A 16,809-nucleotide genomic window follows, 5' to 3' on the forward strand; every position below is an offset into this window, starting at 1 on the left:
CCGGTCCCGGCCGATGGAAAGGACTCCGTTCAAAAAGTGCCCAAAATGTGGGTCTAAATTTCCCCACACCGACCTCCATCAGGTGTGTAACCTTTGCCTCTCTCCGGAACACGAGGCCAGAGACTGCCCCGCCTGCAAGTCTTTTCGATCGAAGAAGACCATCCGAGATCGAAGAGCTCGACGCACCATGGCGCACTCATCCTCTGCAGCTCCACCGGACATCTTCGGAGACGACGCCGAAGCTTCGGGGCAAACACACACCGAGCAGGAGGAAGACGTCGTCAGCGCTTCCGAGGCCGACGACTCCGACGTGGAGGACATTACACCAGCGCAGCGGGCCGTGAGTAATATGCCCCCTCCTACCCCCACGCCGAAAATCAAAGAGACTCAGGTTACTCCCTCGCCTGCCGGCCTGGGCAAAACCAAAACCAAAACTTCGATCACCCCACCTTCGGGCCCGGTGTCGAAGCACCCAAAGTCTCATGGCAGCTCGGGATCGAGCCAGCCGACACCCGGTGCCGAAAAACAGCATCCGGCACCGAAGACTGCAAAATCCAGCTCGACTCCGAAACCACCGGTGCCGAAGCCTGGACACTCGGTGCCGACCAAACACAAACACAAATCTGTCGGCACCGATGCTCCGGCGCCGAAACATCATTCGACGCCGAAACACCCGGAGACCTCAAAAAAGCATGGCGCACACAGACCATCGAAACCCCCGGTTCCGAAATCACCGGTGCCGACAGACGACTCGACACCATTGGCTCTGTTTACACCAGACCCTTTACAAAAGACTTTGTCCAAAGATCCAAAGACTGGGCTTTTGACTTTAACTACCAAGAAAAGACGCCTTGATGCTCCGGCTCCTCCTCCTCCACCCAAAAGGAAGGACTCTGCTACTTCTCCCCTCAGAGTGCCCTCCCCACTACCGCCTCCTCTACCCCCTCCACCTCCTCCACCACCTCCACCTCACAGGTCTCCGCCACCTGTACCTCACTACGATCCGACCCCATCCCCAGATCCGGATGATGGGGATCCGGACAATTACCCGGCGGACGCCCCAATGGATCCCACTCCACCAGGGACCCAAGATCCATGGGAGGATTACAATAACCCTGATATACCCAATGTACCTCAGGACGACTTATACCCATCAAGACCGTCTCCTCCAGAGGACTCCTTAGGGTTTTACCATTTAGTGCAGAGAGCAGCACACTACCATGGGGTGGACATGCACAGTGAACCAGTAGAAGAAGACTTCCTACTGGATACATTTGATATACAAGACAAATCCACTTCCATTTTACCCATGCTTAAGGGTGTCACCAAGCACGCTACAGAGGTGTTCAAAGACCCTGTCAGAGCCAGAGTGCTGAACCCTAGAATAGAGAAGAAGTATAAGGCGGCACCCACAGACCCTGCTTACATCAAGGGCCCTGCTCCCCTAGATTCCCTAGTTGTCTCCACAGCTAGAAAGCGGGCTAACTCCCAATCCTCAGGAGATGCCCCACCGCCAGACAAAGAATCTAAACTTCTGGACGCGTCTGGTAAACGCACCGCCTCCCAAGCTGCAAACATGTGGCGCATTGCAAACACACAAGCACTGCTTGCGCGATATGATAGAGCACACTATGACGAACTAGAGGCTCTTATACAGCACCTTCCAGAAAAATACAAGCACAAGGCTCATGACCTGATACAGGAGGGTAAACTAATTACAAACACCTCCATTAAGTGTGCCCTCGATGCAGCCGACACTGCTTCTAGGGCCATAAATACCAGTGTCCTGCTTCGTCGCCACGCCTGGCTCAGGATCTCAGGTTTCAAGCCTGAAGTCCAGGCATCCATACTCAATCACCCCTTTGACCAGGAAACACTCTTTGGGCCAAAGGTAGACGAAGCGCTCGAAAAGATGAAGAAAGACACAGACACAGCAAAGTCTATGGGGGCACTCCAAACACAAGCCTCCAAACGTTCCTTTCGACGCTCGTCCTTTCGTGGCACAGGCAGAGGCTCCTCCACCGATAACGCCTCTACCTCCTACAAGTCCCCTCCTCAAAATACCTTTTCAAAGGGCAATCAGAGAGGTGGTTACAGGGGTAACAACAATAAGGGCAGGGGCAAAACCAACAACACCCGTTCTGCCACCCCCCCCCCGCACAATGACTCCCCTCCGCTCCCCCCAGACCATTCCACTCCGGTCGGGGACAGACTACAAAACTTTATCCACGTATGGGAGTCCATAACATCGGACAAATGGGTAACCCAAATCATTCAGTCAGGGTACTGTCTCGAACTAACATCTACCCCACCCAATATCCCACCAAGGCACCGTCCAATGTCTCAAGAACATTCCACACTGCTCAAACAAGAGGTACTCTCACTCCTCCAAAAACACGCTATAGAGCAGGTCCCCGTCAATCAACAAAATCTAGGGGTCTACTCCCTATATTTCTTAATACCAAAGAAAGACGGGACCCTCAGACCCATTCTCGACCTCCGGCCTCTAAATGCCTACATACACTCAGACCATTTTCACATGGTCACCCTACAGCAAGTCCTCCCACTCCTCTGCCAGGGAGACTTTCTCACAACCTTGGATCTGAAAGACGCATACTTTCACATTCCAATACACCCCTCTCACAGGAAATACCTCAGGTTCGTGGTGGACGGGCAACATTACCAATTCACGGTTCTCCCCTTCGGGGTCACCACCGCACCGCGGGTGTTTACCAAATGCCTAGCAGTAGTAGCAGCACACCTCAGACGTCAACACATTCACGTCTTCCCTTACCTGGACGACTGGCTGATAAAAGCCGCGTCCTACGACCAATGTGTGCAGCATACAAACAGCACCATCCAACTGCTCCACCAGCTAGGCTTCACGGTGAACTACCAAAAGTCCCACCTCATACCATCTCACACAAAGCAATATCTCGGGGCCACTATAGACACCTCCAAGGGTATTGCCTATCCAAACTCAGCCAGAATCACAAGCATTCAAGCCTTACGCAAAACATTCCTTCCTCAACACTCTCTTCCAGCAAGAGTGTTTATGAAGCTCATAGGAATGATGGCGTCTTGCATCTTCATAGTGCCCCATGCAAGACTCCACATGCGTCCACTTCAAGAGTGCCTAGCACAACAGTGGAACCAGGCCCAGGGTCAGCTGACGGATCTGGTGTTGGTGGACGGCCGCACACATCACTCTCTGCAGTGGTGGAACACCACAAACCTTTCCAAAGGGCGGCCGTTCCTGGACCCGGTTCCTCAGGTGATTCTAACAGCGGACGCATCGCTCTCCGGCTGGGGAGCCCACCTCCTACACCTCACCATGCAAGGTCTATGGACGCCACAGCAAAAATCGCTCCACATCAACCACCTGGAGCTCTTGGCGATCTTTCTAGCCCTAAAATCTTTCCAAAAACAGATTTCGGGCAAAGCAGTCCTCATTCGCACAGACAATATGACTGCGATGTATTATATACAAAAACAGGGGGGGACACACTCTCCCCAGCTCTCCCGCTTAGCCCAGAGCATATGGAGATGGGCAATTCCCCAAAACATCTTTCTCCTGGCACAGCACGTTCCAGGCGTACAAAACACCATGGCAGATCTGCTCAGCAGACAAACACAACAACTACACGAATGGGAACTGCATCCACAAGTTCTTCACCCATTCTTCCAACAGTGGGGGCATCCTCAGATAGACCTCTTCGCCACCCACGAAAACAAAAAATGCCCAAGCTTCGCCGCCAGATACCCACACCCATTGTCCAAGGGCAATGCGATATGGATGAACTGGTCAGGCAGATTTGCATACGCCTTTCCACCTCTCCCACTAATTCCATTAGTGGTCAGGAAGCTACAACAGCACTCCCTCACACTCATTCTGGTAGCTCCGACGTGGGCCAGGCAGCCGTGGTACACCACGCTACTACAACTGTCAGTGGTACCACATCAAAAATTGCATCTATCCCCATGCCTCCTAACCCAGAACCATGGAGAAATCAGGCACCCGGACCCAGCTCAGCTCAACCTGGCGATCTGGCTCCTGAAATCCTAGAATTCGGATACCTTAACCTTCCCCCTGATTGCATGAACATCATCATGGAAGCCAGACGTCCTACCACTAGAGCATGCTATGCCGCAAAGTGGAAAAGATTTGTAATTTACTGCCGTAACAATACAATCAACCCTCTAGATGCATCCATACAGCACATAATATGCTATCTGCTCCATCTTCACAGGTGTAACCTGGCATATTCATCCATACGCCTACACCTAGCAGCGATCGCTGCCTATCTACAAAACAGGCAGCATTTATCACTCTTCAGAGTGCCCGCTATTAAAGCCTTCATGGAAGGCCTTAAACGAGTAATTCCTCCCAGGGCACCACCTTCCCCCGTATGGAATCTAAATTTGGTTCTTACACGTCTAATGGGTCCGCCCTTCGAACCAATGCACAAATGTGAGCTACAGTTTCTCACCTGGAAAACAGCTTTCCTTGTAGCTATCACTTCCCTTAGAAGGGTTGGTGAAATACAAGCGTTCACCATACAGGAACCCTACATACAAATGCATCACAGCAAGGTCATACTTCGCACAAATCCGAAGTTTCTGCCCAAAGTCATTTCCCCCTTCCACCTCAATCAATCAGTGGAATTACCTGTCTTCTTTTCGCAACCCCAATCTGTTGCAGAAAGGGCCTTACACACGCTTGATGTAAAAAGGGCGTTACTATACTACATACAAAGAACGCAACCCTTCAGGAAGACTAAACAATTGTTCGTTTCCTTCTCTCCACCACATAAAGGCAACCCCATTTCAAAATCAGGGATAGCTAGGTGGATTGTAAAATGCATACAAATTTGCTATCAAAAGGCAAAGAGAACATTATCTGTTCCCCCTAAAGCCCACTCTACAAGAAAGTTAGGGGCTTCTATGGCTTTTCTAGGGAATATACCCTTAGATGACATCTGCAAGGCAGCCACATGGTCTACACCGCACACCTTCACAAAACACTACTGTGTAGATGTGCATTCCAAGCAGCAAGCTAGGGTGGGCCAGGCTGTACTAAAGACACTTTTCCAAACAGCTGCAACGGATACCGGTGGTCGCCGCTAGGGTTGGGTACTGCTATATAATTAGGGCTCCCGGTTTTATGGTATTTATTTTTTTCACATTTCCGTCTGTATTTATCCATATTTATTTTTTCATCATTTTATCTGTATTTATCCGCATTTATTTTTGTGGCAAGCAAAAGAAGATGCTGAAGCTAGTATTTTTTCACATTTATTTAAATAGACAATGCACACTTTTTGCCGTTTTTTTTTATAGTGTGACTTTGCAACAAAGGTACTGAAGTGCTTAACATGAGCAACAGTTTGTTTACACAAGGTCATTTTCATTTTTACAGACACTGGGGAATTAAGGGATTTGGCCAGACTCATGGGATGGTGAGGCAAACCCGAGACTTGAGCCTATATGTTCGCATCCATGGTTGTTAATTCACCCGAGTGCTATGGGTAGTGAAGGTGACATCACAATCCTTTTGCCATCACAGGGTCACATCCACTCTTAGCCCCACAGAAGTCACTTAATTCCTGCTGTGCGACTAAGACAATAAAGCTGAGTGAAAATCAAGGAACGTAAACAGGGCTAAAAAGATTCCTGATTTCTTCCTGTTTTTTCCCACAGCAGTGATGACCAGGCAAGTCGGGTGGTTCACCATCTGTACTCCTCACTAACGCTAATTGACCACAACGTTCAAGTCCCTCCAAATCTACTACTCCCATTTCCTCCACCCACCACCTTTTTGGTTGATGTATACACCCATTGCCATATAATTAATAAAATAAATGTAAAGACCGAGCCCACAGGTTGACACTTTAGGCCACCAAGATTAATGCACTTGTAATGGGCTCCAACTTCCCCAATACAATTAGAGATCGGGCTACAGAAATGAGGAACGTCAGCGATTAGACATCTATACAGCTTTTACATGCTGAGAGCTACTCAACAAGTCACCCCTGTGTGCTTGTGCCCTCCTCACCCCTTCAGTATTTGTGTGGTTATACCTGTGTACTAAAAATGCTACAGTTAGCAGCAAGTCAGACTACCTGCAAGGTCTGTAAAGTACAGTGACTTAAGATTGTCCATTTATTTGAAAACAAAGAACTACGGCCTGGGCTTCGATGAACAATTGCGAGGGCTAGCATTCAAGCATTGCTCGAGACGGCATTTGGTGACAGTCGCTAGGGTTAGGTTTCAGATGTGGAGATATCTACTCACTCATTTGCATGCCTAAATTTCCATTAGACGGCTCTGTGCTTGGCTGGGAGCGAGCATTGCTCTCCAGGGAGAGGCCGTATTCCAGTGTCCTGTCAGCCTTGCATCCGAGTGCTCGAGCACGCATTACCAGGTGATCACTGCATCACGGGAACTACGGCGACTTGGGCAGAGCACTGCACCTCGCTCCTCCGGTGTGCCAATGAGCCTGAAATGCATGCTTGCCTTTGCCACCCTGTAATTAACCTTGGTGTTGTGTTTGGATCTGGGCTGTAGCTGTGAACCAGGCGCTGTTGTACCTCAGACGTGCAGATGTTCACGCGCACTTTAAGATGCGTGGCTACCTTCTTCGGGGTTCAGATCCACAGAGCTCCGAGGTCAAGTGGCAGACCCCACCCGATATATCTGTCTTCACTAAAACTGCTTTGCAGTGAAGAATGGCCATGGGCACTAAAGAAAACTACCCGCCCTCTTCACACCGAGCCCCAATATGGTTTCGAACTCATTTTAGGATGGCCGCTGCTTCTGCTGCTGCTGACAGCCAGGACCCTTTCAGTGAAAATATTCAAAGAACATCACTGTCCTGCTGCTCGCCCATTTCTTTGCGCTTTAAACTATGCCTCCGGACAGGCAGTTACTACGAGCTGATGGAGAGACAACAGATGACGATCGTCATGGTGTTGACAGGATGTGGGGGGGGGGTGACAATTAACCCCGTGATGTATTGATAAAGGCTGATAAGCACTCTCGGCCTGCTGCTGTCTGGGAGGTAGAGTGGCTCGCTCATTAACAGATCAGTCTCACTAGGCAGGAGAGCGCTTAGTTCAGACTTGGGAGGGCGGGGTGATTTAGAGGGGAGAATAATCTTCAGGACATCGCAGTAGCAGTTTCAGATTTCTTTCCTTGGCCCCTTTGCACCTCAGACACTGATTTTCCACAGGAGCACATAGACACCATAAAGCTGGTTGGTAAGTATTTTTCCGTTTCTATTTATAAATACAGACAAAGGAAAAAATGTTTTCCGTCTGTATTTATGTGTAAAAATCCGTTTAAACGGAAAACCGGGAGCCCTATATATAATCTATGCTAAGTGTACAATCTGCAGCTCATATGCCTCGAACGGAATATGCTACTTACCAGTATGCATCTGTTCTTGGCATGTAGAGCTGCAGAGTTGTACACGCCCACCCGCCTCCCCGGCTACCTGTATCCGTTCCAGTACATCTTATTTAGATACAACACATGGGTTTCTCACTGTTATTACTACGCTCCATCATTTCCCTGTTGGCGAAAAACAATCTGAGGATGGAGCCGAAGCCCATGCGCAGTACGGACCGAAGGAGGAGTCACCAAACTCGTGACTTCCAAAGACTGTCCAAGAAGAAAAACAAACTGCAAACATCCGGGCCCAACACCAGATGGCGATCTATGCTAAGTGTACAACTCTGCAGCTCTACATGCCAAGAACAGATGCATACTGGTAAGTAGCATATTCCTTCCTTGAAGTAGAAAGCTTCTCTTCTGCATAGAAATGATGCCACGTGCAGATATGGGAAAATACATCAAAAGTGTTCTGTTTTGTGACATCGGAGGCTGGTTTCTCTGTTGCTAGAAGACTCAAGACCTGCTTTCAAACTGAGTTGTGCTAAGCTCTCATTTTCCCAGTATCCACGGTGAAGTACTAGGGCGATTTGCCTTAAAGCCTTTGGGCACAGTGCAGTCTAGAAATAAAGCACAACAATTTGTAACTTGCAGTAGTTGGTTCAGCTCGTATGTCTCCCAAAGACTTCAGTGAAAGAGCCTTTGTGACTTAGTCTGTTAAGGGTCAACCCAGAACTGTTTTGCTTAACAATCTGTTGCTTGCGCACATGGCCTAATCAGAAATGAGTTTGAATCAGCAGATCTTTCTGTATTGTTGACTTAATTCTTTGTATAATACATTTAATAGTTTACTTCCTTAATAAAATACATTTTAGCTTCACTTATTTTGTACAGTAGCTTCACAAGTAATGTGTGCAGATTCATAGTCTTTATGATCCATTTTAACCTCCTGACCTTTGCGTACTGGTCTCATTCATACTGCATAGCTTCTTGGGCTTTCCATACTAGCCTCCTGAGCTTTACCTGGTAGCCTTATTTGGTGTTTGCCTCATGAGCTTTGTGTTCCAGAGTTGAGGCTTTTGTCTAGTTTGTAAATATGTGTATCGAAATTCTGTTTGCATTGGGGAAACCTGCTTTAAGTCTTTAAGAGAATGTGTTTTTTTGTCTTGTGAACAGCTCACCCCAATCGAAAAGTATGCTCTACAATACCTGGAGATTTTCTACTTGTCCAGCAGTGAAGAAAAACAGAGGCTTATCGAGGTACTGGCGTGAGATTTCTAATACTGACCTTAAATACGAGCACAGCGTGAGGAAGGCAAGATTAAATATAACGGATGACAGAACCTAGGGTTGGCAAGTCTTGAGACAGTGAGGTTTTTGCTTAATTAATTGTTTTGCAGCTTTTAATTCTTCACAGAAAGTTTAGGATCAAATTTTAAGCACCCTAAAGTTGTGCAGTTATTTACAGAAAAGTATTCTAGGACGTGACAGAATTAGCAAAATGTATGAATGTGTTTTCAGCTGTAATGCCACTCTTTTTTCTTTAAGGACGAGTTGAAAGCTGCAAAGAAGGCCTGGGAAATTCATCACATCAAAGAGCTGAAGGCGCTGCAGGCAAACCTGCTCTGGGAAGAAGACGAGGAGGAACTTTTCACATACACCAGGGAGGATGCATATAACATGGTAAATGGTCCCAGCACCTCCTTAGGCAGAGGTTTCGATAATTCTTTTCTATATATTGTGAGAGAATGGGGTTCTGTTGCAGTTACCCCCTGCTTTTTGCCTAGATGTTGATGCAACTTTGACTGTGGAGTACTGGGTCGCTGCTGGCCAGGTGTCCAGTAAGTCCCTAGTAAATGGCACCTGGGTACCTAGGGCATTTGGACAAAAGAGGGTCCCCTAGGGACCCCTCACTTAGGCCATGCAGACTGCCACTGCAGCATGCATGGGCTGGTGCACACAAACTGACAAAGTCGACATGGCATACTCCTTGGGTGCCATGCTAGCTATCATTGCCTAAGATATAGGTAAGTTTCCCCTCTAGCAGGCCTTACCTCCTCAAAGGCAGGGTACACTATATCCCAGGTGTTGGCATATCTGATTCTGCATATTTGCCCCTACAATATTTGGGTATATTCCTTAATGTTGTACGTACCAGTGACCCCATAGAAAGTACATGGGCTGGAAACTCGACAACTTGAGTTCCACAGCCCTGATGGCTTCACTAAATACAGGAGTGTTTGGTACCAAATGACTCCTCACAATAAATCCCTGCTGATGCCATTGTGGGATTTATTGTAACATGTACTCAGAGGGCAACTTAGAGGTGCCCCTGAAAACCTGCTGACCCTGGTGTGCCACTGACTGGCTTTAGGCAGCCTGCCACACACACACATGCTTCTGGAACCCTGGGTGGAGAGCCGCTGCTGTCTCGGACCAGAAGCAATGCACATCTTGGGCAGAGGTGTCAAACCGCACGATGGGCAGTGCTCAAAGGGAAAGCCTCAAGGCCTGCCACCTTTGTTATGTAACCCCCAGCCTTTGCTGCTAGCAACAGATGGCAGCCCCCAGTTTAGACCCCCACTTTGGGTGTAAAAACCAGTGGGAACACTTAGAAAAACTAAGAGGTGTGCCCATCTCTGACAACTCCACCCCTCAGGTGGAGGAGAAGTTAAGCACACTTTTCAGACCCCTCCATCTTGAAGATAAGGGAACTCCTCCAATCAGGGCTAGGTCTAGGCCCCTCCCACAGGAGAGTGGCATAATAGTGGGTGTAGCTACCTCAGATATGGTGCCCATTGGCCCTTCCTACCACTCCCCTAAAACGCCCTCCAAAGAGAATACTGAAGACGACTGCCTCAGCCCCAGCTCTACCTGTCTCCAGCTTCAACGACCCTGCGACCTGTCTCGCAGCCAGCGACCTCTGAATACCCTCGGAGAATTGCTGCCTTCGAAAAATACTCCAATCTCCCGAGTACAGCAGCCCTGTCCAGAAGAAACCAGCTACTAGGACTCCGGACCCAGGCGGATCAGCGTCTCCTGCCCACTCTGCACCTGATGCCCCCAACCCGAGTCTGAGTGGCTCACCTGCCAAGGGAAGTCTTCCAAGCGATTTGGAGTCTGGATTGGCATTGGCCAACTTTCGGACCGAATTAGTCCAAACTTCGACGCTCGATCGACGATGGAGTCTATGACTCCGTTCAAGAGGTTTCCGTTGTGCCACGCCAAGTACCCTCATATCGACGTCCACCCAGTCTGTAATAAATGTCTCTCGCCGGATCACGACGAATCAAAATGCATGGCCTGTGCACGGTTCCGATCCAAGAAGACTCTGCGGAACCGACGGGCGGCGAGGCTCGAGGCGCAGCAAGCAGCGCCCGCACCCACCAACATATTCAGCACCGAGGACGCCGAGAGCGTGGAAGAAATAGTCTCTAGCCCCGCTTCAGAGCATGGTTCCCAATCGGACGACGATGACGAAGGGCTCTTTCGACGCGAAGAAGCCGTCGACGAGGTAGGGGACTTCGACGAAGCCTATGGGGCCGAAGAAGACAGCTCTCCCGAGGAGCTAGGCCATTCCGTCGAAACGGAGGCCGAAATTGTACATCGTCGTCAGGCTCTGGTCGAGGGATCGCCTTCGGGCCTTACCCAAGACCTAATACATGGTTCCTTGGCCCCGCCTTCCGGCCCGGCATCGAACACTATGCAAGAGCCACTATTACCAAAGACGACCGGGTTGTTAAACCCAAACACATCCATCGCTCCAGTCCCTTTAAAAACGAAAGTGAAACTGGTGGTGGTCGGATCAAAGGCGTCGAAACAGTCCACTGCCCCGGCGCCGAAAAAAGTCGTCTGCTCCGAACGCGTACAGAGAGACTTCGGTGCCGAGCTCACCGCAGCAGACGCGGTCGACACACAGAAGAAGCGCGCCCTCGGGCACCACAAGGCACTGACACCTTCGGCGCCGACACCGAAGCCTGTAACCTCCGCAGTCAAAATGGCCGCCTTGGCTACGTCGACGCCTAAAGCACCGATGCCGAACAAGTCCTCGACTACGTCGACTATCGATGCATCCCTTCAAACCAGTGACCCCCTTCCGCCAAAAATGTCGGGGTCCGCTTCGACGCCTACTACCAAGATGCCCACCAAACCACCATCTCAGTTTGCTGTGCAGCAGGTCTCTGCATCTCTACAACGCATCCGTGACCGGGTAGCCCTCCACTCTACCTCGGGTCCCGACACTACCTCACCCTGTAGAGTGCACTCGGAGCCCACCAACATTACATTTGGGCTGCCACCGACATCGGCACCGAAACTATTTCAAATTCGGACACGTGTCCTCCACACACAGTCCACCACCTCTGGCCTAACAGAACAAGACTCTTCAGGGCCACAATTTATCGACGCCGACACTGGCAGGCTAATTCTCCACAAGCGCAAAATAACGCCAGTCAGAGAGGAAGTGCCATACAAAATTCCTCTTAAACGCAAGCTACCAGCGGAGCAGGAACCAGTGCTACAAGAACACTTCCATCCCCTCCAACTAGATCCGCAGTCCTTTTCTACTACCCCTTCTGAATCGTACCCGATGCAGGAATATGGTGGGGACGATACCATCTACCCCGGGGACGCAGATCCAGATGAACCACAAGACCCTGATCAGGCGTGGGATGACCCCACAGACCAAAGTATTGCGCCACATACTCAGGATGCGCAACTCTACAATATTAAAACGTCTCCTACAGAGGACACGGCCGCATTTAATGCCCTTATCGAACGGGCTGCTGCTCATCATGGGGTGGAACTGCATTCTGACGCCATTGAGGAGGACTTCCTGCTTGACACTTTCGCATCTTCGGAAAGGACTGTCAAGACTCTGCCCATGCTTAAAGGGGTTTTGAAGCCTGCCAAAGACATTTTCAAGGACACCACAAGAGCCCGGGTGTTAAACCCCAGGATTGAAAAGAAATATAAGCCTGCACCTGGTGACCCTAAATACATTAGGGGTCAGTTGCCATTAGACTCTATGGTGGTTGCCAACGCTCGCAAAAGAGCCCACTCACAGACGACTGGTGATGCTCCTCCCCCGGACAAAGAGTCAAAGGTCCTTGAAACATCGGGCAAACGTGTTGCAGCGCAAGCAGCGAATATCCTGCGCATTGCCAATACACAGGCACTCCTGGCACGTTATGACATGTCACATTATGACACGCTGGAGTCACTGCTCCAACATCTACCAGAGGAGTATAAAGAGTCAGCGGAACTCCTCATTAGAGAAGGACAACTCCTCACTAATGCATCCATAAAATGCGCCCTAGACGCAGCTGACACAGCGGCCAGGGCAATAAACACAAGTGTCATGCTGCGACGCCATGCCTGGTTACGCATCTCAGGCTTCAAACCCGAGATCCAAAACAATATCCTCAACTTACCGGTTAACACGGAATTTTTATTTGGCCCAGACGTTGACACTACCCTAGAGAAAATAAAAAAAGACACAGACACTGCCAAATCTATGGGGGCGCTACAAACGCAACAATTCCGTAGTGGCTCCTTTCGTCGCACTGGAAATAGGGGAACGTCAAGGGGTCAGGGGTCACAACAACAGTATGCTAAAGGTGGCACACAAACCACCTACGACAAAAACAACAGGGGTGGATATCGTGGATCCAGCACCAAGGGCAGGGGACGTGGATATGGCAACACCAGGTCCTCCCCAAAGAACAAACAGTGACGCCCTCTCCCTACCCCCCGACCACTTAACACCTGTCGGGGGACGACTCCAGCTGTTCCTGTCCGCATGGAAGAACATCACCACGGACAGGTGGGTCAGGGACATCATTCAACATGGGTACTGTCTGGAACTAACTTCCACTCCACCCAACATACCACCAAAGCACCGTCCTATGTCAGCCGAACACTTGGGTTTACTACAGCAAGAAGTGCTTGCTATGCTCGCAAAAGGGGCCATAGAAGTAGTGCCCATCGCCCAGCAGGGCACAGGGGTGTACTCTCTGTACTTCTTGATCCCAAAAAAGGACGGCTCGCTCAGACCTATCCTAGACCTGCGACCCCTAAACCTATATATACTATCGGAGCATTTCCATATGCTCACCCTCCAACAGGTTCTCCCACTACTCAGTCAGGGGGATTTCCTAGCTACGCTAGACCTGAAGGATGCATACTTCCACATACCAATACACCCTTCACACAGGAAATACCTCAGATTCACTATTCAAGGGAATCACTATCAGTTCAAAGTTCTCCCCTTCGGAGTAACAACAGCACCCAGGGTCTTTACCAAGTGCCTGGCGACGGTGGCCGCGCATCTGCGAAGACAAAATATTCACGTCTTCCCTTATTTGGACGACTGGCTAGTTCAGGCCAAGTCGTTACAACAAACAAATGATGGACGGAATGCTGACAATGCAGACATTCTCCCCCAGTCAAGAGATCTGGGTTAAATCCATCGTTCTTTTGCCCACTACACCACCCCAGTTTAGACATGGCCATATGCAAATCAGTCTTGACCCTGTGCCTCATGGGAACAGTCCAGCCCGAACTGCCAAGCCATGTCTTCCCTGGACCGGAATCAAGCATCCTAGGACCGGTTTCTGGCTATCAGCCGTCATCAGCCAGGATAGCTTAACTCCAGTGGCGTAGTGAGCACGGGTCCCACGTCTGGGAATACCCATCCCACTTAGGGCGAAAAGCGTTACAACAAACAAATGATGGACGGAATGCTGACAATGCAGACATTCTCCCCCAGTCAAGAGATCTGGGTTAAATCCATCGTTCTTTTGCCCACTACACCACCCCAGTTTAGACATGGCCATATGCAAATCAGTCTTGACCCTGTGCCTCATGGGAACAGTCCAGCCCGAACTGCCAAGCCATGTCTTCCCTGGACCGGAATCAAGCATCCTAGGACCGGTTTCTGGCTATCAGCCGTCATCAGCCAGGATAGCTTAACTCCAGTGGCGTAGTGAGCACGGGTCCCACGTCTGGGAATACCCATCCCACTTAGGGCGAAAAGCGTTACAACAAACAAATGATGGACGGAATGCTGACAATGCAGACATTCTCCCCCAGTCAAGAGATCTGGGTTAAATCCATCGTTCTTTTGCCCACTACACCACCCCAGTTTAGACATGGCCATATGCAAATCAGTCTTGACCCTTTGCCTCATGGGAACAGTCCAGCCCGAACTGCCAAGCCATGTCTTCCCTGGACCGGAATCAAGCATCCTAGGACCGGTTTCTGGCTATCAGCCGTCATCAGCCAGGATAGCTTAACTCCAGTGGCGTAGTGAGCACGGGTCCCACGTCTGGGAATACCCATCCCACTTAGGGCGAAAAGCGTTACAACAAACAAATGATGGACGGAATGCTGACAATGCAGACATTCTCCCCCAGTCAAGAGATCTGGGTTAAATCCATCGTTCTTTTGCCCACTACACCACCCCAGGTTAGACATGGCCATATGCAAATCAGTCTTGACCCTGTGCCTCATGGGAACAGTCCAGCCCGAACTGCCAAGCCATGTCTTCCCTGGACCGGAATCAAGCATCCTAGGACCGGTTTCTGGCTATCAGCCGTCATCAGCCAGGATAGCTTAACTCCAGTGGCGTAGTGAGCACGGGTCCCACGTCTGGGAATACCCATCCCACTTAGGGCGAAAAGCGTTACAACAAACAAATGATGGACGGAATGCTGACAATGCAGACATTCTCCCCCAGTCAAGAGATCTGGGTTAAATCCATCGTTCTTTTGTACCGCCTAGTTCAGGCCAAGTCAGCACAACAATGTGCCACCCACATGTCCCACACCATTCACCTTCTTCACGATCTGGGATTCTCACTAAATTACCCAAAATCAAGTCTCCAACCTGCGCACGTACAACAGTACTTAGGCGCGACAATCAACACTCTGGCTGCCACAGCTCAGCCAACTTTAGTGAGAATCAACAGCATGCAACTGCTGATCTCAAAATTCAAACCTCAACACTCCCTTCCGGCGCGAGTGTTCATGCAGTTGATAGGCATGATGGCCTCCTGCATTTTCATAGTCCCACACGCGAGACTACATATGCGCCCGCTTCAGGAGTGCTTAGCACGTCAATGGAATCAGGCTCACGGGCAACTAAAAGACCTAGTGTTGGTGAGCGGTCGGGCATTCAACTCTCTGCATTGGTGGAATCCAGAAAAACCTTTGCAAGGGCCGACCGTTCCAAGAGCCTGTTCCACAAATAATACTGACAGCGGACGCGTCTCTCCAGGGATGGGGAGCTCATGTACTCAATTACACAGTGCAGGGACTATGGACTACACAACAAAAGAAGATGCACATCAACCTTCTGGAACTGATGGCAATCTTCCTGGCAATGAAAGCATTCAAAGTACACCTGTGCAACAAGGTTGTGTTGATCCGGACGGACAATATGACTGCCATGTACTACATACAGAAGCAGGGAGGAACACACTCTCCACAGTTGTCTCATCTGGCTCAGAGCATGTGGAAGTGGGCCATTCAGAGGAACATATTCCTCATGGCGGAACACCTCCCAGGCAAGGACAACCAGATGGCGGATCTGCTCAGCAGAGACAGCCACCAGATGCACGAGTGGGAGTTACACCCATCAGTACTCCAACCGTACTTCCAGCAGTGGGGTCATCCAGAGATGGACCTATTCGCCACAAGGGAAAATGCCAAAGCTTTGCCGCCAGGTTCCCACATCCACAGTCGCAGGGCAATGCGATATGGATGAACTGGTCTGGCAGATTTGCGTACGCTTTCCCCCCAGCACCGTTGATACCGCTGGTGGCACGCAAACTGCGACAGCACTCACTGACACTCATCCTGGTTGCTCCAACATGGGCACGCCAGCCATGGTACACCACCTTTCTGGAACTTTCTGTGGTGCCGCATCAAAGGCTGCGGATCAAACCCGCGCTTTTGACGCAGAACCATGGAGAAATTCAGCACCCAGATCCGCAACAGCTGAACCTGGCAATCTGGCTTCTGAAGTCCTAGAGTTTGGCTACCTAAACCTGCCCCCTGACTGTATGGAGATCATTAAGGAAGCCAGGAGACCCACTACCAGAGCTTGCTATGCAGCCAAATGGAAAAGGTTTGTCATTTACTGCAACACCAATCACATTAACCCGCTAGACGCATCTATTCAGAACATAATCTGCTATCTATTACACCTATACCGATGCAATCTGGCATACACCTCAATACGTGTCCATTTAACAGCAATAGCAGCCTATCTCCAAAACAGGCAGCACCTCTCTTTATTCAGAGTGCCTGCCATCAAAGCCTTCTTGGAAGGACTTAAACGGGTGATTCCCCCAAGGCACCCCCCAGCACCGGTGTGGAACCTCAACTTGGTCCTCACCAGACTAATGGGTCCACC

The 16,809-nt window shown here is 50.0% G+C and overlaps 1 protein-coding gene across 4 annotated transcripts in view; it reads left to right on the plus strand.

Moving 5' to 3' along the window:
• The window catches only part of EP400 (E1A binding protein p400), an 852,236-nt gene that overhangs the window by 491,640 nt on the left and 343,787 nt on the right, over positions 1–16,809 (plus strand). For all 4 annotated transcript variants that reach the window (XM_085634324.1, XM_085634328.1, XM_085634325.1 and 1 more), the window contains 2 exons: positions 8,569–8,652; positions 8,941–9,075. In XM_085634324.1, the coding sequence (XP_085490450.1) occupies positions 8,569–8,652; positions 8,941–9,075 (219 nt within the window). The remainder of the gene's footprint in view (positions 1–8,568; positions 8,653–8,940; positions 9,076–16,809) is intronic.

This window comes from Triturus cristatus, chromosome 11 (assembly GCF_964204655.1).
Source record: "Triturus cristatus chromosome 11, aTriCri1.1, whole genome shotgun sequence".
Classification (NCBI taxonomy): Eukaryota; Metazoa; Chordata; class Amphibia; order Caudata; family Salamandridae; genus Triturus; species Triturus cristatus.